The sequence below is a fragment of the Eschrichtius robustus genome, chromosome 10 (genome assembly GCF_028021215.1).
Source record: "Eschrichtius robustus isolate mEscRob2 chromosome 10, mEscRob2.pri, whole genome shotgun sequence".
In the NCBI taxonomy this organism is placed as follows: Eukaryota; Metazoa; Chordata; class Mammalia; order Artiodactyla; family Eschrichtiidae; genus Eschrichtius; species Eschrichtius robustus.
This window is the reverse complement of record NC_090833.1, coordinates 55,944,611-55,960,763: the sequence shown is the minus strand read 5'-3', so window position 1 is coordinate 55,960,763 and position 16,153 is coordinate 55,944,611. Positions and strand designations below refer to the sequence as shown.

At 37.0% G+C, this 16,153-nt stretch overlaps 1 protein-coding gene across 4 annotated transcripts in view; it reads right to left on the bottom strand.

Moving 5' to 3' along the window:
- Positions 1–438: 438 nt before the first annotated feature.
- Positions 439–16,153, bottom strand: part of CD274 (CD274 molecule) — a 167,969-nt gene continuing 152,254 nt past the window's right edge. For 3 of the 4 annotated variants that reach the window (XM_068553413.1, XM_068553414.1, XM_068553415.1), the window contains 4 exons: positions 14,119–14,184; positions 12,885–13,226; positions 6,234–6,518; positions 3,917–4,188 (listed from right to left, as the gene is read on the bottom strand). In XM_068553413.1, coding sequence (XP_068409514.1) covers positions 3,917–4,188; positions 6,234–6,518; positions 12,885–13,226; positions 14,119–14,170 — 951 coding nt within the window. In that variant the 5' untranslated portion in view covers positions 14,171–14,184. Of the gene's footprint in view, positions 1,491–2,567; positions 2,628–3,916; positions 4,189–6,233; positions 6,519–12,884; positions 13,227–14,118; positions 14,185–16,153 lie in introns of those variants that run through there. The other variant, XM_068553417.1, reaches the window with a different exon arrangement.

The window sequence follows — 16,153 nt, the reverse complement described above, 5'->3', positions numbered from 1 at the left end:
TAAAAAATATGACATCTCATAAACTAAAATTGCTTTGATTATTACAATGTTTAAGTATTTTCAACTGTCCAGGAACACACTGGCTGGCTACCCAGAGCGTCCCCTCCTTTGGCAGCATTTCTAGACTTTCCTCCTCATACAAGCATTCTCCTCGAACACCTTATACTATGATAATGCACCACATTGTAGCAATACGTTTTCTTACTGCTGTCCGCATCATACCACGAGCTCCTCGAGGGGAAGTGCTTTATTTTGCTCACATCTGTATACTCTGCCTGGCACAGTGACTGACATGGTAGGATGCTTCCTAAATGTTCACTGAATGAATGAATTTCTTAAAGTAAAACAGAGCTGTAAATTGTATTCTAAAAGGACAGCGGGTAAAAAAATTTTTTTTAATTAAAAAAAATGTTAAAAAGAATGTGTATATGTGTATAACTGAGTTACTTTGCTGTACAGCAGAGATCGGCACAACACTGTAAATCAACTATAGCTCAATTAAAATAAATAAATAAATAAAAGGACAGTGGGTGACAGTCTTGGAAATCTGAGGTCTGCTGTTTATTGTCTTGGGCAAGTTATTTTATCTCTGCTCCCTCAGCTGTGAAATGGGTAGAATAATAGTGCTTGCTACAACACAGCTGCTACAGGGATGAAATGAGATTATGTGTACACATAGTAGTAAAGCTGATACTTAAACGTAACAGATATTTTGGTAATGTATCTTACTTTGAGGTCTGAGAATAAGATTATCCAAGTCAGTCAAAGTATCAATGGGTTAAATAAGGTAATATCCTATACAAACCAATGGTTTGTTCTCTATGGTTCCTATGTACTGATAGTTATAGAGGATATCAAGCAACTTACAAATACTATATTTTGCTGGACACACACAAGTCATCAAGCAGTAAGTTTGGTCTGGTGACATAATCTTAACTTCTAATACAGCATATCTTCAAAAGAAATCACTCACAACCACACTCACATGACAAGACCCCACAGACTCAAAATAAATAAAAATAACTCATACTTAAGTACTGTTGCAACACTGAGACTCTCAATTACCCAGAAGACAAATCAACACTGAGTGAAGGCAAAGGGCACTTCTGCAGGAACTGACCATTAAATCAGGGAATCTCAACCTGTTTTCCTAGGATGAGTGATGGATAATTTGCATGGAGATTTATCATTCAGAAGTGTCCTTTCTCCTTTTCATATGCATTGATGAGTCTCCCAGTTATTTTGAAGTATCAAGGTTCCCTTCCAGGCTAAGGCTACCTTTTTTACTCCTTCTTCCTTTGTTCTCCTCTTCTTTCCCAGCTTCCATTTTCAGAGCTTGGGCCTTTTAAGTTCTACATCATCTGCAGCCCACTGGCCCATTGCATGCCTCTGGCCATGCCTAACCCTGACGAACTCAAACCACAGGCTGAGAATCCCTGCTTTAAGATCAGAAGTTTCAACGTCGGATTACGTCTCCTCAAATTGTGTATCTGGAGAGTGAAAATGAGAAACATAAGTTATATTTGCTAGATGATATAATAAACTTGCAATAAGAGAAACAAGCATATTATATTTATGTCCAATTCCCTTTACATGATAAAGTGTAACCAACCATCCTGGTTTGCCAGGAACTGTCCTGGTTGTGAAACTGAAAGACCCATGTTCTGAGAAAACCCTTAGTCCTGGGCAAACTGGGATGGTTTGTCACCCTAGGATGCTCCAAACAACACTCATTAATTAGCTTTACAACACAAATGAGTGCTATGGACTACATAACAAAACAAGCCTGAGCTTGTCCAAGGTAATTAGACTACTTTAAACTTGGGCTCACTGTGAAGTGTGGTTTCTAATTACATTAAAAAGAATTAGAAACCTTAACATAACTTTCCTCTTAGTTCAATCATCTGGGTGAGGTCTTTGCGGACTTCTACAAATGTAGACATTTGTTGTGGAATGGATTTAAGTGAACAGGTTAAGGGTAAGGTTCTATAGTCAGGCTAGTGGGCCCCAACGCCTGATTTTTGCCAGATTTATATTCTTGGGCAATTTATATTATCTTCTTGACCCTTTGTTTTCTCTACTATAAAATGGGAATAATCCTAGTATTATCCTAGGATAATAAATAAATAAATCCTCTTTGATTTTGTGGAGGGAGGAGATTGAAGTACTGCACATGAAGCAGTACACACAGTGCCTGATACACGTTTTATCTATCTATCTATCCATCCATCCATCCATCCATCTATCTATCACCCATCCACATAAATCACTTTGGTCCCCTATTGCAGGGAGATGTTAGGATGCGGAGCAATAGAAACCTAACAGAGAGAAGCTGCCTCCTTCCCCTACCTCCGCAAAGAGCCATCCCTCTACTCTCCTTTGCCATCCCTAAATCTCAGACTGTGGGAATAGTTCTTATATCAGAGTTGTGAGGCAAAGAGGAGCCGGCAGTTCCAACAGTCAGCATTCTGTAAAATGAGGGGAGATTACGGCTGATAGCCTTCTCCTTGTTCTTTAACTTTTTGTTTACTTTTCCTTCAACTTCCGATCCCTGCTAATATTCTTACCATTTTGCTGCTTTGAGTTCATATCTCGGGTGCCACATTTTTCCACATCCATCATTCTCACTTGAAAAAAAAAAAAGTTATTTTTATTTCCATATAACACAACTCTACATCCCGCACAGTGACTCAAGTTTAAATCCCAGGTTCCTATGAAACATTTTTAATCCCTTAGGAAATCTAGTAGACTTCCGTATTCCAGGAGTCCCAACCCCTGAGGTTAATTCAACAGTTTAGGACACATGCTTTTGTTCCTAAATTTTCTTCAGGAGTATATACTTATATTTTCCATTCTTCCCCCAGAGATGTACCATATTCTGAGACACTATATTATACGTTGGTTTTCTAGCCCTTTCTAATGCCAACTAATTATTTTTCACATGGAAATGCAAGTTGGCCACAGCCACTTCCTTGGACAAATCAAAGCCATCTCAGGTCTTCCTATCACTGAAACTTGATCCTTATATTCCGGCTGTCTCAGTTCTGTTATGTACTTGTTCATTAGAAGAAGCTGACCTCCACTCCCTCAATTACACCACTTTCCCAGATCCACCCACCTCTTACAGGGTTGTAGGGAATTTCTCAACGACTATTGGAATTCCCTTCCATTTTCCACTTCCCTATTTGTCAACAGATAACTCTATACACAGATCATCATCAGATACTTTGGTGTACTTCTCAAAGTACTGGGGAAATGTTCGCTCTGAATCATCTTAAAATGAAAGGAAATTATTTGAATAGCCACGTTTTCCTGAATTTTAATTGTCCCCTTGGGTAAATAGAGAAATACACACATTAAAATTATTTTGAAATCTATATAACACCCTCAGCCAGAAATCTTGCAAACTACTCTATGGTAAAAGTACCACTGCTCTCCATAAAGAACTATCTTTATTATTTAAAGGTCCCAGAAACCAGCTCAATATAACAGTGCAACTAATGCTTGACAAATTCAACTGAAACAAACAGGCATTTAGCTTTTTCTCTTCTGTAAGTCTGTGGTTATTTGCATGACAGAAAGAAATTGTTTAACACTTGGTCTTCTTCAACCTCCATACACAACCTTTCTCTCATGATCTTCACCCAGCAATCCTGCACAGCTTCACTATAATTGCTATCAAACAGTGGAGTGTCTTTGTGCTACCTTGCAGAGGCAAGTCAGGTTTGCTTGCAGCCATGATCCAATTCTCACCCCCTTGGAAATGTTACAACAAGTGTTCACTGCCGCCCTTCAATGAAAGTGATGCTGCAGAACAGTAACTAAAAACCTACTTTGCATAACTGAAAGTTGGCCCTGGAAGGGAAAGCTAATAGGAAACCATTTGATAAATCACTGTTTCCTGCTGGGGGCACCCCTAGCATTTTGGGTAGAAAAGCTCCCTGTTACATGGGACTGTCCTGCAGATTACAGGAGATTTAGCATCCCTGGCTCTGCCCACTAAATGCCATTGTGACAACAGTAGCACTCTCATACACTTCCCCTCAACCCCAATGGAGACTATTACAATAAAGGAAATACCATCTCTTTTTAGACAGAAGATGATTGTCAGGGTTACACTAAGGAACAACAGGAGAGCTCCCAGAATCACCAAGTGAGTCCTCTTTTTTGCTGGATCTGGATATGGTTCTGAAAAGCAAAACAAAATAAAAAGAAACTGACTAAAGATAAAATCTTCTTTGGAAGGGGTCAAGAGAATAATCATCTTTGATGCTTAATTTAGGTTAGTATTAGGTTAATTTTCTTAAATACCATAAGTTCCTTTCCAGTGAGTGGCTGGAATGGTGAGATACCTCAGATATGAAAATGGGAACAGCATGGAAAAGTGGAAGCAGCCCAGGCTTTGGACAGATGAACCTGGGGTTAAGTTCTGCTGCCACTCACTAGTTTTGAGATCTCCAGTAAGTCCTTTAACCAGCCTAAAAAATGGAAATGATAATGAAATTCTTGTGAGGCTAATGTTTATAAAGTGCTTTTCACAGGGAGTGGCAACTCAATATTATATGGTAGCCTTGATTATTTCACTTCCTGCATTCCTTAATATAAAAGGTAGCAGCCTACTGCACATGGCAAAGATGGAACATGAAGGCCAACTGGCATTGCCAAAGAGCTCCTGCTTCCCCATATCTGTGGCCATGATTGGGACCATTGTTTGCTATCTCTTCTTCCTCCACAGTTTGAACATCTTGGGACATCTAATCATTGGCACCTCTCACCAACCTGTCTCCAGTCCCATGCAGGAAGAAAAGGGGTCTTACGGCACATGATGCTCAGAGACTGCTAACTCTCACCTCCCACCATTAGCCATGATCCATGACTACCTAGTTCAAGCTTTAAAGCTGCAACCGTAGTCAGCTTTTCTCTAGTAGCTTGCAGTTTACAAAGCCTGTTAATAACTTTATGAATTAGGTGTGCCATTTTTTTTTTTTAATCCCCAGGTTACAGATGAGGAAACAGATTCTGAGCAGTTAGGTGAGTTAACCCTAGGTCTTCCCACAAGTAAGTTATCATAAAATAGCTTTTAAATGGCAGGAACCTATTATACTAATGCAGCTCCTACCAAAGTGATTCACACCCCAGTAAGAGCATCTCTTCAATTTTCTAAACTTCTTTTGTTCTTTCTGTTCATAGGACCACCCTGGATTGTCTTTTCCTATTGTTTGCCTTTTCTATTCAATTTTTTATTTGTTTTCTCTGAAGTACCTAAGCTTCACTGTCAACATCTAGTGGGGGAGAGAGTGGTGAGAAGTGCCTCTGAGAAGCAGACAATATAAACCTCTGGGTTTATATTGGGTTGGCCAAAAAGTTCACTCGCTTTTAAGTAAAAATAAAAGACACATTTTTCATTTTCCCGAAGAACTTCATTGAATGTATTCACTAACCGAACGAACTTTTTGGCCAACCCTATATTAACATCATGCTCTCAAGGCTCACTTTCTCTAAAGGTCTGAGCCTCTCACCAGACTGTATCCTGCCTTACCCACTTCTATAGGAGAGTGAGATAAAAAAAAAATCGTTGATTCTGCGCAAACAAGAGTCTCAAATTATTTTCATACACCGTAGCTCATGTATTCCTATGATGGTGTTGCCCAATAGGTTATAACTATATAAGAAAAGTGAAACACACAGAAGAAGTCGAGTTGCTTGCCCAGGGACACACAGTCTTATATCTTACGCACTAAGCAGACTACCTTGGAGGAGGCAGATGGGGAGGAAGGATCTCTCCCGTTTGGAATAAGATAGGAAAGTACATTCCATTTGCTTCCTGCCACAGAAACCCTGGAAAGAAGGAAACAGCTCTGATGTGCTCAGATTTGGATTCCTGAAACTTGGCCTGAGTTGAGTCTTCCTCTCAGGTGCTCCCCTAGATCCCCCAGCCACAAGAGCATGTCCTACATAAAATGAGATTGCCTGTTTTATTATCTACTTCCTGGAGAGTGTTAACTGAGTCCCCAATGCCTGGCACGTACCGCATATTCAATAAATATTTGCTGAGTGTTTATTAAGTAGCAATATGACTTGGATGAATGGAGGCGAGGAAGTAGGATGCATTTTGTAAATACAGTGTTATTCATTCATTCAACAAACAATGAAAGCTTACAATGAGCAGGCATCAGGCTAGGTACCAAGGGACAGTACTAGGCACATTTTAATTGAGACATTCATAATATTACCTGGGATGACCAACTCAGCTGTACTGTTTTCCTCATGACCTAATCTCCGAAAAATGCAGTAGAAAATCTCGTTAGCTGTTGTGTTGATTCTTAGTGTGCTGGTCACATTGAAAAGCTTCTCCTCCCTCTTGGAACTGGTGATGGTGGTTTTACCACTCAGGACTCGGTGGTCACTGCTTGTCCAGATGACTTCAGCCTCAGGGTAACCCTCAGCCTGACACGTTAGTTCATGTTCAGAGGTGACTGGATCCACAGAAATTGTTTGGTTGATTTTGCGGTATGGAGCTAGGTCATGAGCAAAAAGAAGGCATGGCTTTCACTTAGCACAGAACTAGACATGTGGCTTGGTCTTGTCTACCTTAGAAAGAATACCAATCCAGGCTGTTCTCAGAGAAATAAGCTTAATGTTCAGATGTCTCAGCAGTGGGGAATGCCTGGTAGTTCTGCCTCAACTCTTCCACTCATACTTGGGCCAAGTTTGGGCTTAAAGGAACAACTACCTTGTTATAAAAAACATATTGTTATTTTTATTGCGCTCAAAGTATTGATAAACGTATAGATTAATTAAAAGAGAATTGTCATCTTTAAACCAGTAGTCTTTCTATCTAAATACAAAATATGTTTGTCCATTTACTCAAGTCTTTATATGTTTCGCAGTAAAGTTTTACAGTTTTTACAAAGGGCCAAATTCTTAAATTTATTATCTCTTTGTTGATGTAAAGCTGTCTTTATAAACATGAACATCTCTAGCTGTTCAGTACTTTTTTCTTGGACTTTATTTAATAAACAGAAAATCTCATTTTGATGGGCCATTCACTTTTCCAATTTTAGGTAAATGATCAGAAATTAGGTATGAAAATAGTATCACGTCATTGTAAAAGTTGATACATGTTCCTGCATGATAATTTTTAAAGTTTAAATGCATTTTAAAAAATTTTACAATAGTTTTAGATTTACAGAAAAGTTACAAAGATAGTACAGAGTGCCCACATACCTCTCTCCCAGTTTCCCCTATTGTTACCATCTTACATTACCATGGTACTTTCATCCTAACTAAGGAACCAACATTAGTACAGTACTATTAACTAAACTTTATACTTTGTTCCATTTCACTAGTTTTCCCTAATGTCCTTTTTCTGTTCTAGGATCTCATCTAGAATACCATATTATGATACTTATTTTTTAAACCTTTTATGCTGGTTATTTTAATAAATCATTTAATTATACTCAAGGAAGAAACTTTGATTAAATTTTAGATCATAAGTTTGGGACCCTTTTAGGATTAAGATACCCGATGTACTAAATATTCTAGTAGATTATTTAGTGCAATTACAATGCCTAAGATCTTTTTCATGTTTAGTTATGATAAGTATGTTAACATGTTATTATTCTGTTGGCATAATTTTTATTTTACTTCTAATATTTTAGTGTAACCACTAACGGTCCACCTAGAGCCTTAATTCTCCATTCCTTTACTAAAGACGCAACAATGGCTTTGTGATATGATATATTCACAGAGATTTAATACAATACAGCCAAGATCAAACAAAACTGAAATAATGATATTATGTTCAATGAAAACATTGGAAATCAACATAATTACAATTTCAAAACATATAAATAATGGTTCTCATGAGTACTTGAATCCTCAACCTTTATCTATTATATTTAAGCATTCTTTTAAAAAGGAATCCACTGATTATACCTCATGAAATAATATTACCATAACAGGTTCTAATTCATATAGCACACAGCTTGATTTTTGGACAATTAAAATTCCAAGCCTAAAATCAGAGTTAATAGTAAACTTTAAGGGTAAAATGTTTGCTTTTTTACCCTTTGATTATTATTTTTAATGGAATAAGAATAAAGGAGAATGTTGTTTCATGCCTGGGCATATGTATAAATGTACTGTACCTTTAAGGGCCCAACAAATTAGCGGATTCATTCTACTCACTGATTAAATACCCATTTTATTAGTCTCTCAAGTGGAGCACATGTATTTGGGTTTAAGAAGAAAATATTAGAACCTCCGCTTATATGTATCTTTATCATAACAATTAAGAAATAATCTAAGCTTAATAAGATTTACTGATTGACACTGGGCCTCACTTTGTCTTAAAGGAATAGGGGAGCTTTATAACACCTAAGGGAGGACAGTGACTTGTTTGGGATTATTATAGATATTCAGGTTCTCTCATCTAATTTTTTTTTTTAATATTTATTTATTTAGCTGTGTCGGGTCTTAGTTGCGGCATGCGGGATCTAGTCCCCTGACCAGGGATCGAACCTGGGCCCCCTGTGTTGGGAGTGCGGAGTCTTAGCCACTGGAACACTAGGGAAGTCCCTCTCATCTAATTTTAACTAAACTAACCTGCTTACAAAATGAACAACTAATTAAAAGGTTTCCCACAAAGAAACTGAGGATTGAAGATATTACCAATAATTCAAGCAAAAACCAAAAGGAAATGGCAGGAGTGATACTTCTTACCATGACTTTATGAAGTAAAACAACAAGTACCTAATTGGATCTGACAAGGCATTGGTTAAAAAACCTCAAGATTGTCAAGACCATCCATTTTTGTTAATGATAAATTTCACCTAAGATATATTATGCCTTGAAATATTAGCTAATTATAGTGAAGCATCACAATTAGTAAGACATTGAAAATATTGTTTATTAAATTTTCATTTCATCTTTTTAAAATTTCTATTTTTGTACATTTATAGAATGTGCAATGTATTAGGTTGAACCGTATGAAACTGGTGGTATTCAATTTCTTTTGCCTTTAAAAAATGTCAGTTTCTGATGATATAACATATATTAGCACAAGTATATTCTTTATAAACACACACATATATATATTAGTTTAACATGCTTTACTGATGGGGTAGGTAATCGAAAACATTTGCAGACTCCTGGTTTACTAGATCTAGAGTACACATGTACTAATGCAACTATTACATCCAGACCACGAAAAGCTAACAGTAGTTTTGAAGTCAATATACAACTCAATACACACTTTGGAGGTACCAATACAGGAAATAAACCTGGTTGTTAAGGGCACAGACTTCAGAGCCAGATTGCTTGAGTTTAGAACCTGGCTTCATCACTTAATAGTTTAATGAACTTGGCAAATTACTTAATTTCTTTGGACCTCAGTTTGCTCATCCATGAAATGAGAAGAATAACACCACATATCACTGACTCTTAAGATGTCACCTACTGAAAGACACACTCAGATTTCAGAGATAGTAAAATGTGAAAAACGTGCATCTTAGACATGATAAAGCTCCTACTCCATAGAGTCGTTTGAGGATTAAATGAGATAATATAGGCAAAGTGCTTAGGATAGGGCCTGGCACATAAGTACTATATAAGGCTTAATTACTACTGCTTTTACTGCTAGAGCTGCTCTTCCTTTTCTTACTACTACCAAAGTGCACTCATGTGGTATTCTTTAGAAAGTACTGACAGTTCCTAATGAACAGTTTTGGAAATAAATTTTCATGTATCCAAACCAGTTCATGTTTCAAATTTTTTAGGCTTATCCTATTTGAGGAAATATGCCATTCATTCATTCATTCAACATATATTTTTTTGTGGGTTCTTATCACACTACTACTCTTATATGCCAAGTCCTAGGGATACAGTAATGAATAAAAGAGATGAAATCTCTGCCTTTGTGGACTATATATTCTAGAAGAAGGAGAGAGATAATAAACAAAATATGTAGGCACATTTATATGATATGTTACATGATATATTAGATGGGGATTTAATGCTACAGGGAAAACTTAAACAGGGCTGGTTGGTGAATTTGGAGGAGAGATGGGATTGGTGAAGAATGATAGCAGTTAATCCTTGGTCCATATGAACAAATTGGCTTTGTCAGGATAACTATACATACTTTGTTCTTTCAGTGCCTCATCCCATTTAAGTTCTTAAAAGTAGAAATGGGCACTTCATTTTCCCTGCTATTAGATTCAGTGTTTAAGGAAAAAGAACATTTTCAACTGAAAGTCAGATGCCCGAGAGTCTGGTATTTAAACAAACATGAAAGGTGCAACAACACCAAAGTGATAATAATTGAGTTAATCTAAAACTAAACTCTTTCAAATTTCAGTTTTGAAATGCTTCACCTTTAAAATCCCATGGTGAGTAAACTCCCTGTGGGGAAGCTGTGTTACCACATGTTTGCAGTGATGGGAAGCGAAGCCCGACAGCGTTACTGTGAAATCGTTTGCATATGGAGGTGACTCAGGAGTTCTACTTCCCTGAGTTGTAAAGCTCATGCAAGCTGGCCACCACACTTCTTTGGTGACACTGCCTCAGTGCAGTTGAATCTTGGTAGCTGACTTGCTTTCAGTGCAGCTCAACTTGACCTCCAAGACCACTGTGTGCAAATGACAGCTAGATGGAGTGGGACTAGGATGCCAAATTAGTAATTTATAGTACAAAATGGAATGGTCAAACAAGTCACATCCTCAAATCTGGTTGGTCAGCTGCTTTGCTCCATCAAGGATCCCTCCTTGGAAAAACCATCAGTGCCAAAAGATTTCCCATTGTGTCAAACCACAGCAAAGGAAATCACAAATCCACAAGGGACATTACAGAGCCCAGATAACCTGGAAGAACACCCTTCTTCACTACAGGGACAGCTTTTCCACTCTCTGCATACTCCCTACAGACTGATGAGAGACTCTTCTTCTGGAAGCAGAGACATATACTCTATACTTCCTTCTAACCGACTGCCAGGCTTATGCTCTTCCTCCCCACCCTAGATCCAGCAATGCTGGCTGTTCATGGAGCTAAGTCTTGATAATTTCTTTAATGCCTTGAAACATAGTATGCCTGATATTTGCTGATGGACTGAAGAAAAGTTAAAAATCCCAACTTGGGATCCCATCAGCTTGCTTTCATGAATATCTGTTATGGAAAAGCATATGGTAAGATACAATTAAATTAAATCTAACCCACACGACAAGTGACATTTTGACAACAGTAGCATTAATTGAGCCAGAATCAGAGACCCAGCAATGTACCATAAAACAGATGCATTTCTCCTAATTCCTATATAATTTTGATTTTGACTTTATAATGATTAGTTTTACCCCTTTATGATAAATGTAAACTTTATCTATTTATATTCCTGACATTCAGATTGATGGTACTTAGGTCAGGAATAGAAACACCAAGGGATGATGATTTAATTCTAGTCACATATTAAAAGGTCACCATGTAAACAAAAGAAGCAAGCAGATAATCTCAAAACTATGACTAGAGATGGCAGATTTCAGCTCAATATCAGAAAGTAATTACAATAGGCTATAGAAGGGAGGTCCAAATGACAGGGGTATCATTGTAGGAAGTATGTGAGTAGAAGATCCTTTCGGGGGATTTCTGTTCTTTGGGTGTTTGGATTAGCTGCTCTTGCCTGGGATCCTTTCAGCTCTCAATTTTATGAATCTTAACAGTGAAAGCAGAGGTGGTCAGCTAAGGTGTTTTCCTTTACTGAGATAGAAGCAACCCCAAACTTTGAACCCAGGTGACCTGATGTCATATTTATAGGTCAGTACCCAGGAATTTGACACAGTTCCTCTTCAACACTCCAAGATAAAAATGGTACAGATTTTTAAGATGAATGTATGTCTAGTGAGCATAGTTTATACTGTCTCTGAGGAAGAATAGTTTATTCAATACTTGACATGAGGGCTTCCCTGGTGGCACAGTGGTTGAGAATCTGCCTGCCAATGCAGGGGACACAGGTTCGAGCCCTGATCTGGGAAGATCCCACATGCCGCGGAGCAACTAGGCCCGTGAGCCACAACTACTGAGCCTGCGCATCTAGAGCTTGTGCTCCGCAACAAGAGAGGCCGCGATAGTGAGAGGCCCGCGCACCGCGATGAAGAGTGGCCCCCACTTGCCACAACTAGAGAAAGCCCTCGCACAGAAACGAAGCCCCAACACAGCCAAAAATAAATAAATAAATAAATAAATAAAAATTAAAAAAAAAATCATTTAAAAAAAAAAATACTTGACATGACTATTTTTTGCCTTCATAGATTGACTTCAAGTCTTTTTGAATGTGAACCTTACAATGGGGTTTGTCTTTAATATATTTATTTGGATTTGACATAGAGAGGTTCAAAGAAAAAATGCTGGCAGACCTCATAAAATTAAGAAATAGGTATTGAATTTAAAAATTCTTGGAGGGACACACAAATAGTGACTATTATCCTTGTATGCCATGGAAGATAGTGGTGAAGGGAGGAGAGACAATTTTGTGGTTCATTTATTCTCTTCCACAGTATCCAAATTATTTGCAAGAAAATATATATATATATATATATATATATATATATATATATATATATAACTTTTATAATAATAAAAAAGTGAAGATTAGGAATTTATTTTTAGGAATACTGAATGTGTTGTGAAACATGACTGCCACGTTTGGCTCTGGATCTCCAGGGATTATCAAATAGGATGTGCTCAAGCAATGCTCATTGGATGAGTATGTGAATGAGTGAATGAACAGACTGCTGCTGTGGAAAGTGAGGCTGGAATTCCAAGACTGAAAAGTTCTCAACACTGAGATATGGTTTTAATAAAGGCTGTGTCGCTTTATCTATAATAGGTCTTACCATTGACTTTCAAAGTAATCCGCTTGTAGTCAGCACCGCCATAGCTGATCAAGCAGCAGTAAATCCCTGCATCCTGCAATTTCACATCTGTTATCTGAAGTGCGGCCTTTCCCAAGGAGAGCTGGTCCTTCAACAGCAGGGCCCTCTGGTTGTAGCTACTGTGCTGAACATTCAGGTCTTCCTCCCCATTCACAAACTGAATAATTTTCTTATCCTCCATTTCCCAGTAAACAACTAATGCCAACAGGTTTAATTGTTTGTCTACTGGAAATTTGCATTCCAATGTCACATTGCTGCCATACTCTACCACATACAGGTCCTTGGGAACTGTGATAGTAAATGCTGAAAAGAAAGATGACCAATCTTTAGAAGATGGAAAATTCCTCAAAAAATTTATAAAATGAGTGCAGTGTTTACAAAAGCTTTATCTGATCACTTATGTGATAATTACATTTAAGGACTTACTTCCCTGAAATACATATTTTATCCAGTGAGCTTGAGACATGTTTTAGGATGTATATCTCATTCCTGAATTAAAATCATAAAATTAGCTAAACAAGTTGTAGTCCCAAAATTCATAAACATACACTACTCTAGAAATATTATATGGTAATGGGGTACTTATAACCAGGGATACTTTGTTTCATGTGGACATCCCCAGAATGTCCTTTGACTGGACACTCATTGCCTTTTACATAGTCTAAATCATAGATTCCAATACTCCTCTCTACATACTGCCCGAAACTCTTAATCAGTTGTCTGGCCAGAGGTAGATGAGTACAGAGATTTAGGGAGGGTCTCAGGCTGATGTCAGTACTGTGTTACCCTGACACTGCATGTACACTATAATTCTTCCTTAGAATATACTCACTGGGAAAAGCAGGTCATAGAGCAAGGTGGATAGAATGATCCTGCCCTTGTTTAAAACAAGCATATAAAAGTATACACATAGGCCATTTCCTCAGATATTTTAAGTAATTACCTTTGGGAAATGGATAATGGATAATGAGTAATGGATAAATGGATATGGGTTAATTTTGTTTCTTTAGATGTGTCCATACTCCCTATATCTTTGTCCAGTGAAATGGGTTTATGAAATATGTTTATGAATTATAATGAAGGAAAAATAGAATGTCTTCTCTACAAAAATTATATCTCTTTTATTATTTCAGTTTTTATCTTATAGTTAAAATATTTAAATTATAGAACTTAATGAAAGGATTTGGTATCTTACCTTTCAGCAAACAACAGTAAGCCATGAATGTAAAGATACTATATATCCTCATCTTTCTGGAATGACCTAATTATGGAAAACACAAAAAGAAAACTGCTTTACTCAATAATTGAATACCCAGACATTATGGGACTTGGCAGTTTTAATTGAAATTCAATGACTGATTTGTAAGTGCTGAAATACAGCAGGGAATTTAGAAGTTCAATACCTTCACTTAATATCCCACAGCCACACAAAGCTAAATGAAAAAAAAAAAAGGCACTATGATGAGAATTTTAATTACAAGGCCTGAAAAACACTTGTACACTCAAAAGAAACCAAGAAGAAAATATTGCACCAAAATCCTCTCAATTACTTTTTGTTCTTTTCCTGCAGTGTAACATATCTAGGAATCCAAGCCTGCCCTATACAAAATTTCAAAGCAAGGAGAATCTGACTTCCATTATCTCCCACCTTTCAATGCCTTTTCCCCCCTAGCAGCTGAATACTTTCATCCTACCCTTTAACTATTCAAGCCTTCCACATTATTATCCCAACCACACCAGTTCTCCCCCAGGTTCCATCCTTCTAAAATCTCCTCTTTTGTCCTTTGTTTATCCCAAATTATAAATTCCATTCCCTCAATAAACTGATTCCACTAGTAGTAGGGGGAGTGAGAAGGAGAAACAGTTGGATTCAACCACTTCACATTAAGATGTGACTCACTCACAGCCCTCTTTCAGGGGTATCTGCCTAGATTCTACACTTCATTGTGTCATCCTGCTTGAAATTCTACCAATTCTTTGATTCAGCAAACATTGATTGAGTAGTTTTTCTGTGCCAGGCACTAATTTAGGCATTAGGGATACAGCAGTGAACAGGAAAGAAAAGTCACTCTCCTCTAGGAGCATATATTCCAGTAGAGGAGTAAATAGAGAAGATTTGTTCTATAGTTCAGCAAATCTGTTTATTTATTAACGTATTTTCTCTCTCATGTAATACATATATTTACATTTTGAGAAGAAAGCCAGTTTTCTGCCTTAGGGTCTCTTCGACCTTTGTATACATACAAAAACTCACAATTGATCAATTAATCAATGTTACACATATGTAAGGCAGAAGATTTATGTCATACATATATAAATAGCTCCTAAAAATCAATAAGAAAAGTACACACAACCCAACAGAAAAATGAGCCAAAGGTTCTAATATACAGTTCAGAGAATAAGAAATACAAATGACATCTAAACACAGGAAACGATGCTCAATTTTACCAGTAAAGAAAAAATGATAGTTTAAGACATGAGATGCCATTTTTCACTTATTAGCTTGATCAAAATTATAAAGTTTCCTAATATTTAGCATTTCTGAGGATATGAACAAATGGGTTTCCTTACCCACTAATGGTAGAAATGTGAATCTGTATAACCTTTTTTGGAAGGGCAATTTGGTAATCTCCATTAAAATCTTAAATGTATATGTCATATTTGCTTTCACTTCCTCTCTGAGAAATATATCTTACAAAAACAAAAACACATGCATGTAACAGTAGATGTCAAAGGATTAGCATTGCTAATACCAGCCCCAAACTGGGAATACCCTAGATAGCCTAAATGGTTAAATAAATTTTGGTATGCCCCTATAATGTAATACCATTAAGGAAGGAATACATGTAGATGTATTGACTTTGTAAAGATGTAGAAAGTAAGTTGCAGAACAGTATATGTAGCAGAAATCCACTTTTGTTTAAAAAAGAAATAATCTGTGTGTGTATATTTAGACATGGAAATTTACAGAAAAATCCATACCGAGATGCTGACAGTGATTATGTCTAGGAACGAAATTAAAGGAAGAATAGTCAGGTATTTATCTCTTTATAGTTTTCAAAAGGAAGAAAGGATGGGAGAAAAAGAAGAAAAGGGAGATGAGATTGTGAATGACTTCTTTGGTGTTTTCCTGTGTCCAGATTTTCAAACCAATGAATATGTTTTACTTTTACTAGAAAAAAATAAAAACAAAACTTAATGAACCATTTCATCTTGCCAAGCTGCAGAGA